This window comes from Phalacrocorax aristotelis, chromosome 1, assembly GCF_949628215.1.
Source record: "Phalacrocorax aristotelis chromosome 1, bGulAri2.1, whole genome shotgun sequence".
NCBI classification, from domain to species: domain Eukaryota; kingdom Metazoa; phylum Chordata; class Aves; order Suliformes; family Phalacrocoracidae; genus Phalacrocorax; species Phalacrocorax aristotelis.
Genome location: NC_134276.1, coordinates 11999823 through 12021383, shown reverse-complemented (window position 1 = coordinate 12021383; position 21561 = coordinate 11999823). Strand labels below are relative to the sequence as shown.

The 21561-nt window shown below is 37.4% G+C and overlaps 1 protein-coding gene across 1 annotated transcript in view; it reads right to left on the bottom strand.

The window, feature by feature from the left end:
• The window catches only part of DEUP1 (deuterosome assembly protein 1), a 54185-nt gene that overhangs the window by 19819 nt on the left and 12805 nt on the right, over positions 1-21561 (bottom strand). The window contains exons 4-10 of the mRNA XM_075081145.1: positions 15908-16042; positions 12839-12952; positions 8988-9200; positions 4655-4800; positions 3935-4040; positions 2154-2351; positions 1050-1136 (exon numbers count right to left, since the gene is read on the bottom strand). Coding sequence (XP_074937246.1) covers positions 1050-1136; positions 2154-2351; positions 3935-4040; positions 4655-4800; positions 8988-9200; positions 12839-12952; positions 15908-16042 — 999 coding nt within the window. The remainder of the gene's footprint in view (positions 1-1049; positions 1137-2153; positions 2352-3934; positions 4041-4654; positions 4801-8987; positions 9201-12838; positions 12953-15907; positions 16043-21561) is intronic.

Below are 21561 nucleotides of genomic sequence, written 5' to 3'. Positions count from 1 at the left end.
AATACACTAGTAAAGTAGGAAAGAATTATTAAGTCCACAAATGCACTGGTAGGTGTAGTGACCTTGGTCTATCTAGTAACTGGATTTTACTGTTAAAATTTAACAAACATGATACCTAGAAGGATTCTTGTCAGACAGCTCTTCTCAATCTTCATGAAGAATATCATTGTAGAGGAGAGCTAGATATGCGCACACACACCCATCTATGCTTCCACAGTAATATATCATATATACACATAAATACATCCGTAATACTGTACATGTATGTATAGGTAATACATCACTGATAGACATATATGCAATTTTAAGGGTGTGGAAAACATGACATTCTTTCATGCATTTGTCAGTCTACAGGCTACAAATCCCCCAAAGATGTATTTACAGCAGTATTTACAAGCAACATTCCAGTGTTTTTTCTAAGGATAGATACAACAACTGCAGATGTTCCGTAAACGGGATGTTTAGAAGCTTTTTGTGGAAGGCAGTGTATATAATATTTTTTACATCCATATAAACTATAGCTGTGCATGATATTATGGCACACATTTTATGAATTAAACTTTAAATATCCCCTGTTTGGAGAGAAATAAATACTAAACTCTGAAAATAAGCTGGGTGGGTGCAAAACATGTCAGTTTTTTACACTGTTATTTAAATATCATATTAACAAAGGGGTAAAATAGTAAGAAAAGGGACATATTTTTGTATCTGTGAAGAGTGATGACTGTTTAAAAAGAAATATTTTCTGAAATGAGTGATTTCACTTACAAAAAACAGGCTCCCAAAAAGTGTTTAGTGTCTAGACAGTTACTGAAAAACTTAGCTTACTTCTAGTTTACTATGATTAAGGTCAAAATTATTCCTAGCTATACCCATCTTCAGGCTTTGTGTGAATACCACTTGGTTTTGATCATGTCACACACCATATTTTTATTTATTTTTTTTATGTAAGCCAGAAATATCTAAATGTGCCATGGTCTCAATCTACATTTACAATAAATATAAGTAAATGTTCTCCACATTGCATAGATTAAAAAAAAAAAAATTACCGTGCAACTTTTACACTCCTGGCTTTCCACCATATCTTTTAGATGTTTGTTTTCAGATTTGATAACTTTGTATCGGAAGTCCAACAACTAGGAAAAGATTTAATTCTTAGTTAAATACAAGAATGTTACTGTTAACTTGAGATAACACTAAGTATAGATATAGTAAATTTTACAAAATATACATAAAGAAATATGAAAATAACTATAATTTTTAAAATATGGCAATATTAAAGCAGAAAGAAGTCTTAAACCATGTATAAAAGATATACAAATGCAATGCCTCTGATTTTATTTACCTTTTTGAAAGAAGCAATCACTTAGGAAAAGAAGGGAGTTCACATGCAGTTACAAGACATAAAGAGGGACAGATCTTGCAGGCCACTGAAACTGGAAGAAATCCTAGTCATGATGCCTAGGAACAACATCCACTCTTTGAGTGATATACTAGGGAATATGGCCTCGTAAAGACTGCCACACAGTAGGAGACGTCTTTCATTTTCCCAAACACTAACCTTCCTATTGTCAAAAGTAAAGTATTACATTAATCACAAATTTCAATATGCAGTGACCCTCTCAGAAAACCCAGAGATACCCAGAAACCTCTAAATATGAAGGTTCTTTTGGTTTACAAAACTAAGTAATGAAGATAACATTTGTTTTTAAAACTGAAATTTGCCATTAAAACTCTGGTATCTTACAGTTTTCCACTTTAAAAATACCAGAATTTTCTAAGCAGATTTGTGACACTCTTCAAAAGGCTTTTAAAAAAAATCTGAAAAATTAGAAAATGTTCTAGATAATCTAATAAACTATTCTAGTGATAAGGTGCATATAATAACAGCAAACTGGAAGTTTTCAAGATCTTTTGCATGTTAAAATGGTAACTACATTTGATGGTCAGAATGAATTGCAATTTAGTTGACATTTACTAGTGCCTTCTTGTCCCAGTATCAATTTCGCTGCTTTACTAGTACTTCACAGATATTACAGCACTGCTGATGAGAACTACAGCAAGAAATGTAATGTCTTTTTTCACAGATAATGTACGTCATTATCAGTAGTGTAGAGTAAAATGATTTAGGCTGGTTTTGCCTGCTTGCATACCTGTTGTTTTGCTAACAATTTGTCTTTTATCTCTAACTCCATTTTTAGCTGTCTTTCCAGAAGACTAGCTTTCTCCATGATAGTTGCTATAGCGATCTCCTTCTGATGAAGCTCTTCTATCAGGTCAGAGATTTCTGTCTTCATTCTTTCCTGCTCAGAGCAATGGGACTCTTCCTCTCGATAAACACGGTTTCTTATCTGTAGCAAATATGTTTCAAAAAGAAAAAATGTTGTGCAGTAAATATGATTGCATCACTTGCTACCTATCAGTGACTTTTTTTGGTGTTGCTTCCAAGACACCAACTCTACTAACCAAATCAGAGATTTTTGAGATTGTATAATAAAATATCTTCATGAGTCAGTGCACATAGCTTTGTTTATTTTTACATCTTTTTCACCCCTTCTCTTGTGCTTTCATTCGCCTATTTAGTATTAGAAATGAACAAAATACAAGGCATTTAAATTAATATTTAAAAAGAATGTAATAAAAATAATGTTAATTTTAAGAACTGGAATTTATGGCAAAGAATATCCAAGGAAATATCCATTCAATAAAACTAAATATGATTTATTTATATTGCTCCTAAGTTAATTTACATTTAAAATAAGTTTAATGCAGCCTAAATTAACTTAGGAGCAATATAAATATATCAATCTAGAGACTCTTCAATGAGAAACTATGTTAGAAATAAAGGATATAAATGGTAAATCACTTTATGAGAATTTTTCCTGCCATTATATATAAAATTTAAGGTCAAACTTCCTGCACTATCTCCTGTGTAGAGTTCTCCAAAGAATCAACACAGCAATCATTTTCATAATCTTTCTACTATAACGAACAATTTAGTACTGATGGATATTTTTTTATTAGGTACAGAACAAAACTACAAAACCCAGCATAACAACCTTTGAACCCATTTTAATAATTCCTTGCAGTACTGTATGCAATCAGTAACAGATGGCATTTTGTTTTTATTTATGCAAACTACACAGAAATACTGGAATTATAAACAAATAGATGTAGATGCAAAAAAGCTAAGAGCTAGATCATGACTATCGTGCCAAAATTGCTGCATCCAAGTCAGCTGCATCCAATTAGAGATATTCCTGCTTACATTGCTACTCAGCAAAACCGCAACGTGCCTGTCAGAGGAGTTCCGAGTATCCTCTACTCCCAAACTGCTTTGGCCTGCCAAGCCATATGCCATTCCACAGTGCCATGCTGTTACTGCTTGCACACAGCACTTCTGAAATGTGCAATACAATGTGATGCATAGTTCAAACTAAAGAGCGCTGCCCTAGACTGTGCGGCAGGTGACTGATTAAACCTAGCTTTGTGTGGGTCCCTGCCATAGTGACTTCTATCAGTTGATCTGTTAGCATATCTTACATCTGAGAACACCTACAAGCTACAACTTACCTCTTATAACCTATTAATTACTCATAGCCTTGGAGGGTTTATTACTTGCATGGTATTATCTGAACCACAGTGATGCTTAGGCATGGCCTCTCCTGTTATTTCAGTGAAGTAGCTAGCTCTGTTGTTAGCGCACAGAATCAGAATGTCAATTTTGCAGCTATACAACTACCTCCAGAAATGCAACCACATATGAAGACTTTTTCATATATGAAAACTTCATGCTCTCCTAAACCCACAGGTTATCTTCCTGCTCTCTTCTGCATATGCACCTACCCAAGGTCAGTACTCTACTCTCTTTCAAAAATCCTATATTGCAGCTAAGATCTGGGAATACTTAATATTATGAAATATTATGAAATACCTTGGTTAGCTCTCCTGGTTGGCATTCTTGGCTTTGTGCCAACAATAATAACTCAGCAGTCTTATTTTCTAGTTGTTCAGTAAGTTGTACACAAGATGACTGATGCCTTTAAATAAGAAATAAATAAAACATGAAATGAGCAGAATGTTCAATAAACTTTACCTTACAGTATCCTCTCCACAGCGTAAAACTGGGGAAGACCTGCTTACTGAAGGGGGGGTGGAAAAACCACAATCAAAGGTTTGGCCTAAACCAGGTTGGATCTTGAGAGATTTATAGAGATTAAGGACAATGCAAGTGCATGCAGAAAGAACCCTGAGTTCTCCTGTAGGCTGGTATTTCATATAATCTCAAATAGCTACAGTAGATCAGATAAACCATAAAAAGATGAACGTTTTACTCAAAGGAGGTTAGGAAGAATCTTAAAATTGCGCTGCTTCCGAAGTGTTTTAATGCTGAGAAAATGAAAGAGACTGTAAACATATAAATGTAAGAAAAGCATTGATTTGTAAAGATCTAGGCAGTATTAAAGCCTTTTAACAGAGCCTGCAATGTTCTCATATATAATTGCCAATGAAAATGTTTATTCTGAAATTGTTTAGAATCTGACATTTGAATCCAGAGTATCTTTTTAAGATACTTAATTTAAATCAAATATAAGAAAAAAGTTATTAGCTCAGAAGTACTTGTTAATTTAAATATTGTCTTCAACATACATACTTCATTGGAATTTCCTGCATATCTTTATAGTCTCTGATTTTCAATAACTCTGTATGCAACTGTTGGCATTCCAGTTGTATCCTTCTCCAGAGTGCATCCCGTGACTGCAGCTCATTTCTCATTTCTGAAAAGCCTGCCTCCATGTTCTAAAGAAACAAGCAAATACATAAATAGTTAAATAAAATCAGACAGTTCAAAATGCTGTATTTTAACACATCATTTTGGATACCTCCACAATTTGTATGAAAGGACATACATGCTTTTATTTAGAGTTTCATTTCTGAGAAAGGCATTGCTTTCATGACAGTTCCTTTCTCCAGAAATGTCATCTAAAAATCAGATGCTGAATATTCTTTAGCTCTTGCAATGTTCCAATGCATCTGTCTCTGAAACTATTATAGGAAACATAATTCAGAAGTTCTTTATTGTACTAAATGCATCTAAAGTACATAGTTTGCTTGTTTCAGCAGGTTCTGCACCCTAGAACATGCTTCTTATACGAGAATTAGTGCCATAAGTAACTTCTATTTTCTATTTTCCTAACAGCATTTCCAAATTTGTAAGCTTGAAAACTACAAGGCTAGAGAAAGGCAGGATTAGGGCATGTCTTCATTAAACATTGGCTGGAAGCTTGGAGCAGATACAGCTAGACCTACATACTTAGATGAGGTGTATGCTCAATCATCTCCAAAACTAGTTCTATCTGCATGGAGTTAATTGCTTATTTAAATGAACATCACAAAAATTTCAAATAATCACAGAAAGATTTTTCTATTTTACCTTTAATTTCTGATTGACAATGTGATAGACAATCTGGAGATACATGTTTATTTGGCATCATAAAATCTGATTTCCCCAAAAACTCTGAATTTCCCAAAAGTATGCTGAAAACTTACTAAAGATAAGAACTTCAAAATATAACACACAAATAATAAAAGTAACAATAACAATCAGATTCTTGCAATAATAATATCTGAGGAATATTTATTTCCTCTCACTCAAGATCCAAAAGCATATTCCAGAAAAAAAATAATCCAAGGATGTTGATCCTTTGCCTTTAAACTATTACACTAAAACCACTAGCATTTTTCATAATTTCTTCATTTCATTTTAATATACTTTCATACTTTCCAAGTTTAAAAGCAAAAATAAAGCCTTTAAACTTTCAAAAGACAACTGGAATCCAGAAACAACACCGCAAGCAAGGAACTTCAAAGGTTTATTTTCCTTAGAGCCTCATATTAGAATGACCTTCCTTGCAAGAAGCCTGTGGTTTTCCTCTGGATGAAAGGGCTGTTGAAGACAGATATGAAGTGCTTTTGTGTTTTTTATAGGGACTGCATATACAGATTCATTCGTCTTACCCTTTGTTAAATTAAGGCTGAGAGAGCTTTTTTAAACTCTGAAATGCAAGTCTGGGTATATCCAAGTGAAATAAATCTTAATGAATTGCTGAAATTGTCTGCAAGACTTGCTTGTGATCATCTTCATGGCTTCAACATTCAAGAAATAGCCATGATTATGTTATAATACATGAATTTGGGGGAGGGTTACCCCTCTGATTTCATTCTGGGGTAGATAAGAGGAATGAATGCTGCACAACTGTGTGGTGGAAGTCATATCATCTGTGGCAGACTGAAGTCATCATACATATTTACATAAATTGTATTTTCTTCTGTGAATTATAATAATAGCAGGACCAACAGGAGCCACAGCAGCAGCCACAATAATAATTGAAACGGAACTTCAGGTCAAGAGTTTCACACATCACTTCAAAAAAATCATTTAGAGTTGTACCACTTATTATTTTAGAAAATAGCTATTGCACCTAGTTAAAACACCAAAATGAAAATTAATTTTGAACCAGAAAACTTTAGGTTTTATTTAGAAAATATCTAATGAAACATATTTTTAAGAGTCTGTTTCAAATTGAAGACTTTTCCAAATCCTCTGTTTTCTTCTGTGAAAAGCTTTGCTTCAACTAGCTTGCCATGCTTGGTATAGAAAGGAAGTCTCAAAAAATTCCTGATCAGCTTATGTTCTAATTCTACTCAAAGCGGTTCAACCTTTTCAATAGAAATATATGCTGTATTTCTATGTAAATTAGTGTACAGCAGCTGACTTAATGCAGAGTTTCCAGGAACCAAGCCTCCTATGTGATGTGTTCAGGCTGCCTCTCATGTATGTCTGCAGTTAAGTTTGTCATACCATTCATAAGGTAGAGAAATAGTCTGCAGTCTCAGTTTGGATCTTCTAAAGTTCGTATTTTCTGTAGAGCCTGTATGGTCTTCCATACATTTCACTTTATCACTGCTTCTTTGCTAATTAATAGTATGAGAAATATTTAGAGGCATACATGAAATGGTCATAGTCATAGAAGATATATGAGGCACAATAGTAGGCTTCCTGACATTGCCATCAGCCTTCTCCCCACCAAGATTCCCATCTACTCCTCTCTCCTTTACCCACATCAGGTCCAATTATTCCCATCCTCCACCTAGCACCCCTTCACGGAAACCTGCTTACTTCTTCTGGCTCGCAACTGGCCTTGCACTTCCTTCTTTCTCATACAGACATTCCTAAAAAATGTTTTCTCTGAGCTACACATTTTCACCATACATTGACTTTACATTGGTATTTCCCTTCTGCAGCTATCTGCAAATGTGGCTTTTCTAACACAGCAGTATTCCACACCACCAGCACAGTTGTTCTGCAACTTTCTGCCTGCTAGCTGATAATGTTACGTACATCTAGCTCCACTTCTACTTAACATGTCTTCAGTGCTTCCCCTACAGCTCCTGTATTCTACTCACATGATTCAAAAAATCCTCTAGCTTGAAGATTTTTGTAAAGGCTACACAGCACAATGACATCTACTCTCTCTGTCGTACAGCATCTATCCACCTGCTCCAATTGCCATAGAATAGAATAGAATAGAATAGAATAGAATAGAATAGAATAGAATAGAATAGAATAGAATAGAATAGGACTATTTCAGTTGGAAGGGTCAAGGATCATCTAGTCCCACTGCCTGACCAATTCAGGACAGACCAAGTTAAAGCATATTGTTAAGGGCATTGTCCAAATGCCTCTTAAGCACTGACAGGCTTGAGTCATCAACCACCTCTCTAGGAAGCCTGTTCCAGTGTTTGACCACCCTCTTGGTAAAGAAATGCTTCCTGATGTCCAGTTTAAACCTCCCCTGGAGCAGCTTTGAACCATTCCCACGCATCCTATCACTGGGTACCATGAAGAAGAGATCAGCACCTCCCTCTCTACTTTGATTTTGTTCCACTCCATATTCTAGTCCCACTACTTTTGAAGGCAGCCTTTTTAACAAGCCTCAAAACAGAGGTTTTTGCTTCCATACCAATAACTTGTATATAGGCAAACGACTCAGTGAACTAATGTGCAAAAGAGATGTACAAACAACATGTGCTAAACTTGGCTGTTCTGACAACACCTGAAATTAACCTCCACCACATGTATGTTAAGTCCTAAAAAGTATATTGCATATGAAGTTATAACTCTGCAAGGTTGTTTATAAACAGAAACAGATTGTCTTTCTCCAGAAAGAGTTGAGGCCACTGTAGGCCACTCTATATATTACTGAACCTTGAAGTGCTTAAATAAATAAGCAAAAGCATAATTTATATATGTTAGCAGAAAAAAATAGCAACAAGAATCTCATTCCTGATCTGTTTCAAACATAGCTGATAAAAAGGCTGTAAAGATCTTGTATTATCTCAGTCTTGTCAGAACTCATACATCACAACCAAAAGAAGAGGCCCAAATGGCTGTCTTCATAGATCAGTCCTACATTCAAAAATGATACACTATGGATAAGATAAAAACTGATGGTTCTTCACATAGCTGACAACTTAAAAATTCATTGACTGCAAAATCTTCTCTCAATAGAAAGTATACCATACGCTTTTCTATATACTTATTTGCTAGCTATATGGCACAGTGTACAACAAGGTAAAAATCAGATAAAGAGATTTGATAGGAGTAATTTATATTCAAGGAACGAAGTGAATGAGGCTAAGTTCCTGTAGATGCTATGGATATAGAAAAGTTATAAAACCCTAGATAAGCAGACAAGAGTGAAATATACTACTACATATCAAACATATTTCTGTTTTCTGTTTGAGTGTTACTCAAAAACTTGTACTTTTCACAGCTCATTCTGTATTCCTGCAAATAATATAACTAATGTACACGCTTTTTTAAATATAGCCATCTCAGTAAAACTTTTTAAAGTATACTCTTAAGCAATTAATGGTCCAACATTAATTCCACAGCCACCATGAAGAAGAAAAACTATTACTACCTGGCACTGGTTCTGGTACATTTTTAGATCCTCCCGGAGTTTCAGGTTTTCCTCTTCTAGTTTATTCTTGTTTAGTGCAATTTCATTCACAGTTGCCTTTAGCTTTTCAATAATCAACTCATACTTTTCATTTTCAGGCTGGCCATTGGTAATTACCTCTTCTTGTTTTTGTTTCTTATTGCTTATTTGGAATTGGTAATTCTGGGTCTGCTTCTAAAAATCAAGAAAATCTTTCAAACGAAATTCAATAACTATATGTACATTGTTAAGACCAGACCATTACTACTAAAGCCATAAAGCTATTTCTATTTTCACCAGTATTTGCTGAGAACAGATAGCACAACTGGGACAGTTTGCATTACTTCTCTAAAGGATACTTCCTTTTTTTATTCTCAAGTTCTTTGCCCTCAGTAAGAAAAATGTTTCAGAAACTTTCAAGGGCACAAAATTTTTTGAAGGATTTTTCTCCTTGGCCGTGTATTTCACTTGCACTGAATGTTAATTAGACCCAAGTGTGAAAAAGGTGATTATGATGACCTACTCAAAACAGTTACCTATAAAAAATAATTTGAGAGAAATGTTCTTCGTTGATTCATTGAACTCAGTAGGAGTTGTGTGTATGTGTGCCTCAGGATAGATATTAACCTTTGACTAGAGGGCTAGCATTAAATAGTTTGTATAAACAGCTCAGTTACTACATTAACGGTACTACTTTGATATTTTCCTTAAACCTGGGGAAGAATCATTTGCAGGTTCATCCTGGAGGCCATCTCCAGGGATGTAGAGGAAAAGATGATTATCAGAAGAAGACAACATGATTCACCAAGGGGAGATCATGCTTGACCAACCTGATAGCCTTCTATGATGGCGTGACTGGCTGGGTAGATGAAGGGAGAGCAGTGGATGTTGTTTACCTCGACTTCAGTACGGCATTGGACACTGTCTCCCATAGCATCCTCTTAGACAAGATAAGGAAGTGTGGGTTAGATGGGAGGACAGTGAAGTGGACTGAGAACTGGCTCAACAATGGAACTCAGAGGGTTGTGATCAACAGGGCAGAGTCTGGATGGAGGTCTGTAACTAATGGTGTAACCCAGGAGTCTGTGCTGGGTCCAGTCCTGTTCAATGACCTGGATGATGGGACAGAGTGTAACCTCAGCAAGTTCGCTGATGACACCAAGCTGGGAGGAGTGGCTGATACACCAGAAGGCTGTGCTGCCATCCAGCGAGACCTGGACAGGCTGGAGAGCTGGCCTGAGGGCAACCTCATGAAATTCAACAAGAGCAAGTGCAAGGTCCTGCCCCTGGGGAGGAACAACCCCAGGCACCAGTACAGACTGGGAGCTGAGCTACTGGAAAGTGGCTCTGCTGAGAAGGACCTGGGAGTGCTGGTGGACAGCAGGCTGACCCTGAGCCAGCACTGTGCCCTTGTGGCCAAAAAGGCCAATGGTATCCTGGGGTGCATTAAAAGGAGTGTGGCCAGCAGGTTGAGTGAGGCCACAACTGGAGTATTGTGTCCAGTTCTGGGCACAGAAACTTGTCAGTTCAAGACAGACAGGGAACTACTGGAGAGAGTCCAGCGGAGAGCTACGAATATGATGAGAGGACTGGAGCATCTCTCTTGTGAAGACAGGCTGAGAGACTTTGGTTTGTTCAGCCTGAGGAAGAGAAGACTGAGAGGGGATCTTATCAATGATTATAAATAGCTGAAGGGTGGGTGTCAAGAGGATGGGGCTGGACTCTTTTCAGTGGTGCCCAATGACAGGACAAGGGGCAATGGGCACAAATTGTAACACAGGAAGTTCCAGCTAAACATGAGAAAAAAACTTCTTTCCTGTGAGGGTGCCAGAGCAGTGGAACAGGCTGCCCAGGGAGGCTGTGGAGTCCCTTCCCTGGAGACATTCAACCCTGCCTGGATGCGTTCCTGTGCCCCCTGCTCTGGGTGTGCCTGCTCAAGCAGGGGGGTTGGGCAAGATGATATCCAGAGGTCCCTTCCAACTTCTAACTTTCTGTGATTCTGTGATTCTGCAGAGTCCCACACTCCATTCAGTTCCTTGTACTAATTAAAATTTTAAAGCCAAAACTTCAGAAAATTGGTATTGCCAGTATTTGTGAATGCACAGGCATTGTGAAGAAGCACAATTACTATGGTAACTGTTTTTGCTGTTCAAAAAGTTATCCACATGGAACCCTCTACTGGGAGATTAACAAGCAGCAGTAATCTTTCAGAAGAGTGAGAATTAGCTGAAAAATGACAACAAAATATAACCTGGAAACCATATATCATGTGCAGAGGTCAATCTGAGCAAGAAAAAGTGTCTTAAAAATAAATAGGGTTACAAATACCATATCTCATTGATAAGGATTGGAAAAAACCCATGCTTTAGGCAGCTTCTGATGTCATTTACTATGTTACCATATTTCTGTTGGCTGAACACTGAAGTAGAACTGACCACTGGCTGAATATCAAATAAAAAGTCAAAGAAATTTGCAGGTAAGTTTAATTTCTATAGAAAATAAATAAGGTCCCCCCTGACATCTAAGTTATGGAGTCTGACACACCAAAATCTAAAAGGCATCCTGTGAAAAATATAGCACAAGACTCCAGCCGGAAATCAATGACCTCACAAAAGAGGAGTTTGAGGCAAAGACATGGGACCATTTAATGCTTTTAAAGTTGAACGCTAACAGTCCATCAGACTTCTATTTAATAAACTAGTTGGTGTTATGTTACAGTTGTGAAGAAAATCGTCTTCAAAGAAAGTTCATTGATGGCAGTGATGCAAGCCTCAACAGAAAAATGTAGATGATCACCTTGCGCGCTCCATTTTGATTTGTCTAACTATATAATCAACATGCATCAGTCAGTAGTTTTGCCTAGTCAAAGCCTTGCTTTTTTAACACATTTCTATGGAAGTTCAATAGCTGCAATAGAATGTTTTCTGCCTCTATAAACAAAACTGTCATCCTTGGAAACTCTGGATATGGGTAAAGGGTCTCATAGGAATTGTTAAGACAGTGTTTCACTAAATTAAGATCCAATGAGCTTAGTAACAGTGGAAAAGCGAATTACCAGTCAGCTACATAATTGGCTTCTCCTTATTTAATTTTTGATCTGTCTTGTGGCCCAGTTAATTTGTAAGTTATATTCTCTTCTTTTAGATAGGATAAGTCATCAAGACATCATTAAATCAATATTTTGTTCTGGATTGGAAGGAATAAAAAAATATATTCTAGATCAATAGGCTATATAAAAAAGTAGTAAGTGCATCAGGAAGTAAAAATGAATCACAAAGTCAACGAAGGACTGAATGGTAACTTGAAAGCTGAAAAGTATGATAAAAAAGGGATAAGTGATCCCACAAACAACTCCAAGTGTGATTTTGGAGTCACATATAGAAATTATTTTGGCTGTCTTGGACTTGAGGGAACTTTATATTTGAGTCGATATAGCAATGGCATGTATTACTTACTTGGTAAGATACTTTTCAATAACTTGTCATCACAATTAATTGCATAGAAGATAAAAGCATTTCCACAATATACTTAAAAAAGGAACATGAACTGTTTTTGCAGGTTTTTAAAATCAGAAATATTGTAATTTTCATCATGATACTTATTCATTTTCTCATTTTAATGAGAAAAATAAAATTAAAATAACCATATGTATCATTAGATCTTTCAGTATGGGTCTACCCTACCTAAAGCAATGTATCCACTACAAATATATCCATGTATTGTCAGGTTCACTATAAGCTTAGTGGTGTTCAGATTTTCTAAACTAAGTTAAAATAACTCTAGCTAAGCTAACAGCTCATTTTATTCCTAAAGCAGGAAGGTAGGAATTTTACCTGAAATAGATTATATTTCTCAGACAGTAATTTTTGTTGAGCATCTAAATAATTGAGATAATTCTGGCAGATTGTCCCCTTCTTATCCCATTCTCTTGATTTTGCCTTAAATTCCTGAAAGACAGTAAAACAAAGCTAGTAAACACAGGGAAAATAACTTTTTTCCTTTATCTAAATAACTTTGTAATTTTTATAGTTCTAAGGAAAATCTGGGTTTTTAGTTAATACATAATATTTCCATAATTTTGGAAAGAGGGAAAAAAGAATAATGACATAAACCAGACATCCAGCCATCCCCACCATTAAAAAATCCAGTCTTAAAGACTGTTAATCTGAAAAGACTGGGCAGTAAACATAATCATTGAATAAAAACAATAAAATATTTTAAGTAACTTCCATTGCTATAGATCTTAGAGTTATGAGTATACTGCACCCATCTTATTGGAGGGTACTTCCTGTGACTTTGAAGTTGTATCAATGTCAAGTAGAGTAATCAGCAGGGAATCAAACCCTTAATATTCCGACAAATGTTTGGAGTGCTTGCTTTTTTCTTTTTTTTTAATAAATGGGACAGCAGCTACTGTGAATAAATTTTACATCTTGCGCTCATAAAAATTGCTACTTCTGGTTCTGAGTTCACCTAGTTTAAACAAAAGCTTTTTAAACAACTATGATATAAGATTTATCTAATACTGTTTTTGTATTTGCATTTATATTCCTATTTGTAGTGTATTTTAATTTGCTCTTAAATCATACTGGATCTTATATGTTTACAACTAGACTTTAAAGGCAGTACCCTACAAAATAAGTAGAACTCCAGTCACTAGAGCTGTTCCTCTTTTAGTCTGAAGAATCAGCAAAATAACAGTATACTGTTTATACAGTGAAAACTATTAAACTTACAAGATGTTGTGAAAACTTCCTTTTTCACAATGGAAAAGTTGGTTCTAAAAAGATAGATGATTTTTTATAATTATCCTAAACTGGCATATTCCCCAAAGTTTTAAAAATAAGATTTTATTTGCTACTGAAACAAAATTGAATGCTTTCCAACATAGATTAATACAAATCTTCTCTTATAGCTTTCTTAATATCTCCTTTGGCATTTTAAACCGATAAATATCTTCCCATGTTACAAAATGTGATACAAATGGAGTTTCAGGCTACGTAACGAGGACTGCAGGTTCAAGGCCTTACTAAAGCACTGCTGAGCTTAGTAGATTTTCAACACGGTAATTATTTCCTGAATACTAGAATTTGCTGAATATATTCCAAGCACTCATTTTTCATACTGTATAATTAATCAAATGATAACATTGTGTTACATTATTTTCACATTTTAATCTTGAATAAGGTCATTCTTAAATTAGCTGGATCAGACGGTTTCACAGTAGTGATATATTTAGTCAATGATAGATGTATAACCCATTTATTATTCTTGTAGTAGCAGATACTGGCAGCTATGCTGCAGTCCAAACTGTAGTAGGTTTTCTGATGTTAAGGACTTTTCCATGTGGAAGAGGCAGCAATGTTATGGAGAGCTAGGATGTGTCTAGGATGTGTCCTGTTATGTAGGAACAGTCACATGAAGGTCATAGAAGTTAGTCCTATATTTTATAGAGTAACATAGAAGATAGGCAAGTCCAAAATACAAATCCTGAATCCCTTCTTAATTGCAGCTGAAGTATGAAAGTACTTAAAATCTATTAGATCTTAAATTTTGGACCGTAAAGTTCTCAGAGTGTCTAAATAATCTATATTATAAATCTACATAAACCTACATCGTAAGACTGTAAGTCTCCAAAATACTTAGCAACTAGGCAGCTAGCTCACACTTTCAACCGGTATTCATCTGCTTATTTTCCCTACAGGACCCAGTTTAGTAAACGCTCGAAGCACACAGTACTGTATTATGCTCTTTACAAAGGATGGCCAGAGAAACTGTAATTTTTCCTGTGATCCTCCTATGCTTCATCAGACCAGTGGTTAGAACATTCTCCCCATATGTGGAAGACTCAGTTTAATAATCTCTCCAGCCAGAATCTGAACCAGAATCTTCCCATGTTAATTTTCTACCTAACAAACAAATATTATTTTTTAACAGGCTCTGAAATTCTTCCTTTCAAAGTGGTTTCACTTTGCACAGGATACCGGTAAATTTATTGGCTAAGTAAAAGAGAAGAAGCAAAAATTGGTACAGGTAGAGATTACATCGCTCAGTTACAAGAAATGAGACTGGACCTCAGTTTCTGCACCAGTGAATGTAGCCAGAAGAATATCTGGGGAGAAGCCACCACTTGGAGACACACTCTATATGCTGGTTTTCTGTGCTGGCTAACTCTCCTGTTGGCGCAATAAATATTTGATTATTCCACCGATCATAAAGTAACTTCTAACTCTGAGAAGTCAAGGACAGGCATTACGATCAGAAATCAGTTATCTTCCTGTATCCAAGAATAAATCAGCTAAAATCCATTCTGTGTCTAGAGGGATAGGGAATATGACTGAATCCTGTTGTCAGCATCTCTTAATATCTAGCCCCCACTCAGGATGCTGGATTCTGTGGAAAGTATTTTTAATTGTCTGATCCTTATGTGCTACCTAAGGAAACTAGGTACTGAGGTCAAAGTTGTGGATTGCCTTAGGCACATGGGTGCTGGCAAGGTATGTGTATAATAAACAGTCTTCCAATGCTAAATCCTTTTTCTGTTTAGTGCTACGTGGTCAAAGTTGTCTATAATGCTTGAATTAACGGTAGGTATTATGTGACAGTATCCTGCATACGTAAAAGTTCTCATGCCGCGACAGATTATATTATCCAGTACACATAGATCAATCAGAAAAAAGTAAAATTTATTTATAGTTACACTTATGAAGAAAATTATCTACATTAACTCATAAAACTACTAAAAACACTAATAAAAGAACAAAACCTGAATAATAAACTTGCCAGAGCAAGAAAATGATGTAGTTTTTGTACAATTATCAGGAAATTAAAGTTTACAACTGCAAACCACAAATTAGTTCTAAAGCCATATTAAAATTAGAATATGATAACAATATTCTTACCTCCAGTTTTTTGTATAAATTGCTCAGTTCAGATGGTGTCTCTAGGCTTTCCTCACACTTTTCTCTGCTTTCAACCTTTTTTTGTTTTAACCGATGTAACTGTAGCTTTTCATAACTATGCGTCAACTTTGAAAACTAAAAATGAAAGCAGAGTTGAACATGCAGAATCTATCAAGGATGACCACGTGGCCAAAGTTTTCTTAAACTAGAGTAGCCAACTGAAGCTTCAGCATTCTAAATAGTTAATCAATGTAACAAAGAATCAATTAATAAAGTTAATTTTTTAGAGATGAACAACACTAAGCTCTCATATAAATGTTAATGAACTGTTCAAACGGGGTCATTTGACAGCTACTCAATTCTGCTGAAATCCTTTATGGCTCTGGTACCCATAGTGTCATTTCCTCTACAAAGTTTATATGAAATGTTCTATACTTGTTTACTGCCATCTTGTGTTGACATTTTTAAAGGGTCCTTCACTAGCCAGAATGAAGGATTATCATCAACATATTTTAAATTTGCATGTTTCTTTTTCCACCATGAAAATTGTTGAAATATGATGTATGTGATGATTGCATTCTTCTGGAACCATTAAGTACCAAAGAGCATCTATGAGAATTAGACACTTAATCCTGTTGTGCCTATTGATTTTACCATGAAAGTGGGGCTTAGGAGTCAGAGGCAAAGGAGTCAGAGGCAGAGAAGAGAAGGTACCAGTAGAAGTACCCACTTCTTCAGAAGGTACCAGCCTCTTCAGAAAAATGGCCAGTTAGCTATACTACGCAAGCAAAGGGGGTAGTGGCCATTAACAGGTTTGATATAGCAAACTGTCATTGTCTGGTAGAGATATGTGCATCAGGTTTTGAAAAAGAAAAAAAAAAGGAAAACGAAGGATATTGGGAAAGGTAATGCTAAAAATATGGTCCTGAGGGAAAAAGAGTGAGAGAACTTTGTGAAGACTGTTAACTAGAAAAGAACCTTACAACTATGAATACTGATCATGTGTCTTGTTGTGTTCCTCTAAATTCAGGTATATATGATGGCTTACATTCTCTGTAATAATTATGGCTTCATGAAAAAATTCTGACTCTAATGTAAAGTTCTGTGCCTAACCTAACAAAATCCATAAAATCTGATGTTTTTATTAAATGCTCGAGCAAACTACTGTCTGGAAAAGAAATTACTTCCAAGAAAGTAACTGGAAATGGAATGGAATCCTAATGAACCTACCTGGAATGAGCAATCAAGGTCTGTGCAGATAAAGATGTCCAAAAAAGTCCAAAAAAGATTCAGAACAGGAACTGGAGTTTAAAAAATAATCTGAAAATTTCCTAGAGTCATTTGAGATGATTTTGGGAACTCATAACATGGAACAGCAAAAAGAATTGAAAAGATGACGAGAAGATAGATTGTGCTAGACTAGAACGTTTCATGAAATGGGGAGGTCCAGGGATAGATTTGACCAACTTGGAATTTCTGAATAGAAATCCTGTGAGATGGACTTACAGACCTGAGCTATCACCTTTAAAACGAAATCAGAAGTCTTGCAGAGAACCTGCCTGTATTTGAAATTGACCTTGCCAGAGAACACAATTAAGATAAAATATTTAAAATGGGTCAGATTATCCAGGCTCAAACAACATGGAACTCATTGTCTTTGGAAGAAAGATATCCTTTTTCAAATAACAGGATTTTTTTTCCTTGAATACATTATGGTACATGCGAACTGCCTGGGAAGAACAAACCCACATAAAGAGAGGTAACAGACTGTTCATGCTAAAAAAGCTAGGAAATACAGATTCCAACAATTCAGCAAATCAGTCTAAAAAGGAACAGAATGGCCAAAAATGAGAAAACTTAATTTGAATATTAGATTTATTTAATGAAAGTATGATAGTTCGGACAGATTATAGTCTATGTAACTAAAAGCCAAGAACCTTTCCATTTAATGCTAGATATTTGCTTTAAAAATAAGGGTCAAGTTGTTCTATTTGCATGTCGCACAAGTTAAGAAAAAAAGATGAGGCATTTTAGTGAGTTCTGGGGTAGGGTTCATCTAAGTTTAGATTTCTGAAAGCTAGACATCCAAGCCTGAGCTACTCTGTGCTAGAAAAAGCTGCCTCCAAATGCTGAGTCATTTCAGCTAGCTTAAATTCTTGTCATACACTGACATGAATTATATTCTAGGGGTGTCCATTTCCCTCCATTGATTCTAAAGGGAGCCTGAGGTAGCTCAGACATAGCCGTCTAGCTTTTAAGTGACGAAGTGAGGAAATTATTTGCTGAAGTGCTTAGAGCAAGAATGGATTCTTGTTCTTTTGCCAAGGGATTTCTGTCATTTTCAGAATAAGAATAACTACTAAACATTAATATAGAAAAAAATGAAGGAAGAAAGTAATGAAGATGAACCCCTAAAGTTTTTGCTCTTTAATTATGACAAAATGAACATTTGAATGGGTGCAGCAGCATGGCCCAAGAGTTTCAGGTTACCTATCAGGAATTATTTCCCTAATACAAGAAAAATAGAGGGTATACTGCATTTGACAGGCATACAATCAATTCAGTGGGAATGTTGCTCATTAAAAAGCTGCTTTTATCAATAGCAAGGGTAAAAAGCACTGAAGACCATAGAAGCAGTATGTCAGAGAGAAATTTGTTCGGAATAGCCTAGCATTCTTAGAGCTAGAAAAACTGATCCTGTCTATTTCTACCAAGACTAAGAAGGAACAAAAATTGTGAGGGGTTTTAAGAATACCTCTGCAGGGAAAGATACGATACTACTGGTAAATAGTAACACACCATTTGTGCAGAACTAAATTGTAGCTCTTAAGATTATACAGTGTAGAAGGAGGTATAACTTTTAAATGATGATAAGAAGCAAAAGAAAAGAGACAAAGGAGATAAGGAAAAGATTAATATTGTCAGGGAAGCTCTCTATTTTAGATACAAGTTTGTGCAGCCAAGAATCGGGGACATTAAAGTCATTCTACTTTAGACACTGCAGCACTGTAATTTAAGAAACTCAATATGGAGACGTAGTCAAAGCTAAACGAGCAGAAAGGGATAGCCCCGCCTTCTAGCATAGGTGCTTGGAATTATTCTGACAGGTAAACTTTCTGTTTACAACCTAGAGAATCTAGGCAGGCCTCCTAACTTAGGCACTTAACAGTCTCCTTCTTCAGTCAGTGTGCCCTGGAAGGATATTGCATGAAGAAACATGGCTTGGTGAAAGGGGAGAAATGGGAATAGGAAAATAAAATGCAAATGGCATCAGTGCTGGAAACTTTGGTAAAATAAATAGGATGACTGAGAGAAAATGGAATGTTTGGAGGCACAGACTGGGAAAGGGATGTATATTCTTAAGAGTTAGAAATCCAAACTTCTTGCATTTAGACAAAAGAAAATCAATCAGGAAACTCAAAGAAAAGTTAGGTAGTCAGAGCAGTAACTAAAAAGGAGAATCTTGGCAAGAAGTATAACCTGGTTTGCAGAGAGAAGCTTGTAGTTTAGGAAGTGCCAAATTCTTTTACATAAAACACAAAGAGAAAACAGATTGCATTTACCCAATATCAGATTGGTATGGCATTTGAATGGCAAGGTTTTGGTAGCAGAGGGGCTACAGGGGTGGCTTCTGTGAGAAGCTGCCAAAACCTACCCCCATGTCCGATAGAGCCAATGCCAGCCAGCTCCAAGATGGACCCGCTGCTGGCCAAGGCTGAGCCCATCATCAACGGTGGTAGCGCCTCTGGGATAACATATTGAAAAGGGGAAAAAAACCTGTGCATTTTTGCAGCCAGAGAGAGGAGTGAGAATATGTGAGAGGAACAACTCTGCAGACACCACAGTCAGTGAAGAAAAAGGGGGAGGAGGTGCGCCAGGCACCAGAGCAGATTCCCCTGCAGTCTATGATGAAGACCATGGTGAAGCAGGCTGTGCCCCTGCAGCCCACAGAGGTTAATGGTGGAGCAGCTATCCACTTGCAGCCCATTGAGAAACCCACGCAGGAGCAGGTGGATGTTCTCTGAAGGAAGCTGTGACCCCATGGGAAGCCCATGCCTGAGCAGGTTCCTGGCAGAACCTGTGGACCTGTGGACAGAGGAGCCCATGCTGGAGCAGGTTTGTTGGCAGGACTTGTGACCCCATGGGGGACCCACACTGGAGCAGTCTGTTGCTGAAGGACTGCACCCATTGGAAGGGATGCACGCTGGAGAAGTCCATGGAGGACTGTCTCCTGTGGGAGGGACCCCAGGCTGGAGCAGGGGAAGAGTGTGAGGAGTCCTCCCTCTGAGGAGGAAGGAGTGGCAGAGACAATGTGTGATAAACTGACCACAGAACCCATGCCCTGTCCCCCTGTGCCACTGCAGGGGAAGAGGTATACAAAATTGGGAGTGAAGTTAGCCTGGGAAGAAGGGAAGGGTGGGGGAAGTTCTTTTAAGATTTAGTTTGTTTCTCATTACACTGCTCTCATTTCAGGGGTCCAGGAAGGCTGGGCATTCTTCAAGGCAGGCTCAGGAGTAGGCTGTCACCATGTGGGGAAGACAGTCGACCTGGCTGAACAGGGAGCTTTTGCTGGGACACAGGAAATAAAGGAGAGTTTACCACTTTTGGAAGAAGGGGCAGGCAACGCAAGAAGAGTACAGGGATCTCATTTGGTCATGCAAAGAGAAAATTAGAAACTCAAAAGCCCAGCTAGAACTCAACCTGGCCGCTGTTCTAGGAGAGACCAAAAATGTTTTTACAAAAACATTAACAACAGAAAGAGAGCTAAGGAGAATCTCCATCCTCTATTGGGTGGGGGCAGGGGGGAGGGGGAACATTGCCACTGAGGATGAGGAAAAGGCTGAGGTACTAAATGCCTTCTTTGCCTCAGTCTTTAACAGTAAGACCAGTTATCCCCAGGGTATTCAGCCCCTAGAGCTGGATGGCAGGGATGGAGAGCAGAACAAACCCCCATAACCCAGGAGGAAGCAGTTTACGACCTGCTGCTCCATGTGGACACTCACAAGTCTATGGGTCTGGATGGGATCCACCCAAGAGTACTGAGGGAGCTGGCAGACAAGCTCAACAGGCCACTCTCCATCATTTACCAGCAGTCCTGGTTAACAGGGGAGGCCCCAGATGACTGGAGGCTTGCTGATGTGACCCCCATCTACAAGAAGGGCCAGAAGGAGGATCTAGGGAACTACAGGCCTGTAAGCTTGACCTTGGTACCGGGGAGGGTTATAGGGTGATACATCTTGAGTGAGCTCATCAAGCATGTGCAGGACAACCAGGGGATCAGGCCCAGCCAGCATGGCTTCATGAAAGGCAGGTCCTACCTGACCGACCTGATCTCCTTCTATGACAGGGTGACCCGCTTAGTGGATGAAGGAAAGGCTGTGGATGTTGTCCGCCTGGACTTTAGCAAAGCCTTTCACACTGTCTCCCACAGCATCCTCCTAGAGAAGCTGGTGGCTCATGGCTTGGACGGGTGTGCTCTTTGCTGGGTAAAAAGCTGGGTGGATGGTCAAGCCCAGAGAGTTGTGGTTAATGGAGCTAAATCCAGTTGGCAGCCAGTCACAAGTGGGGTTCCCCAGGGCTCAGTGTTGGAGCCAGTCTTGTTTAATATCTTTATCAATGATCTGGTTGAGGGGATTGAGTGCACCCTCAGTAAG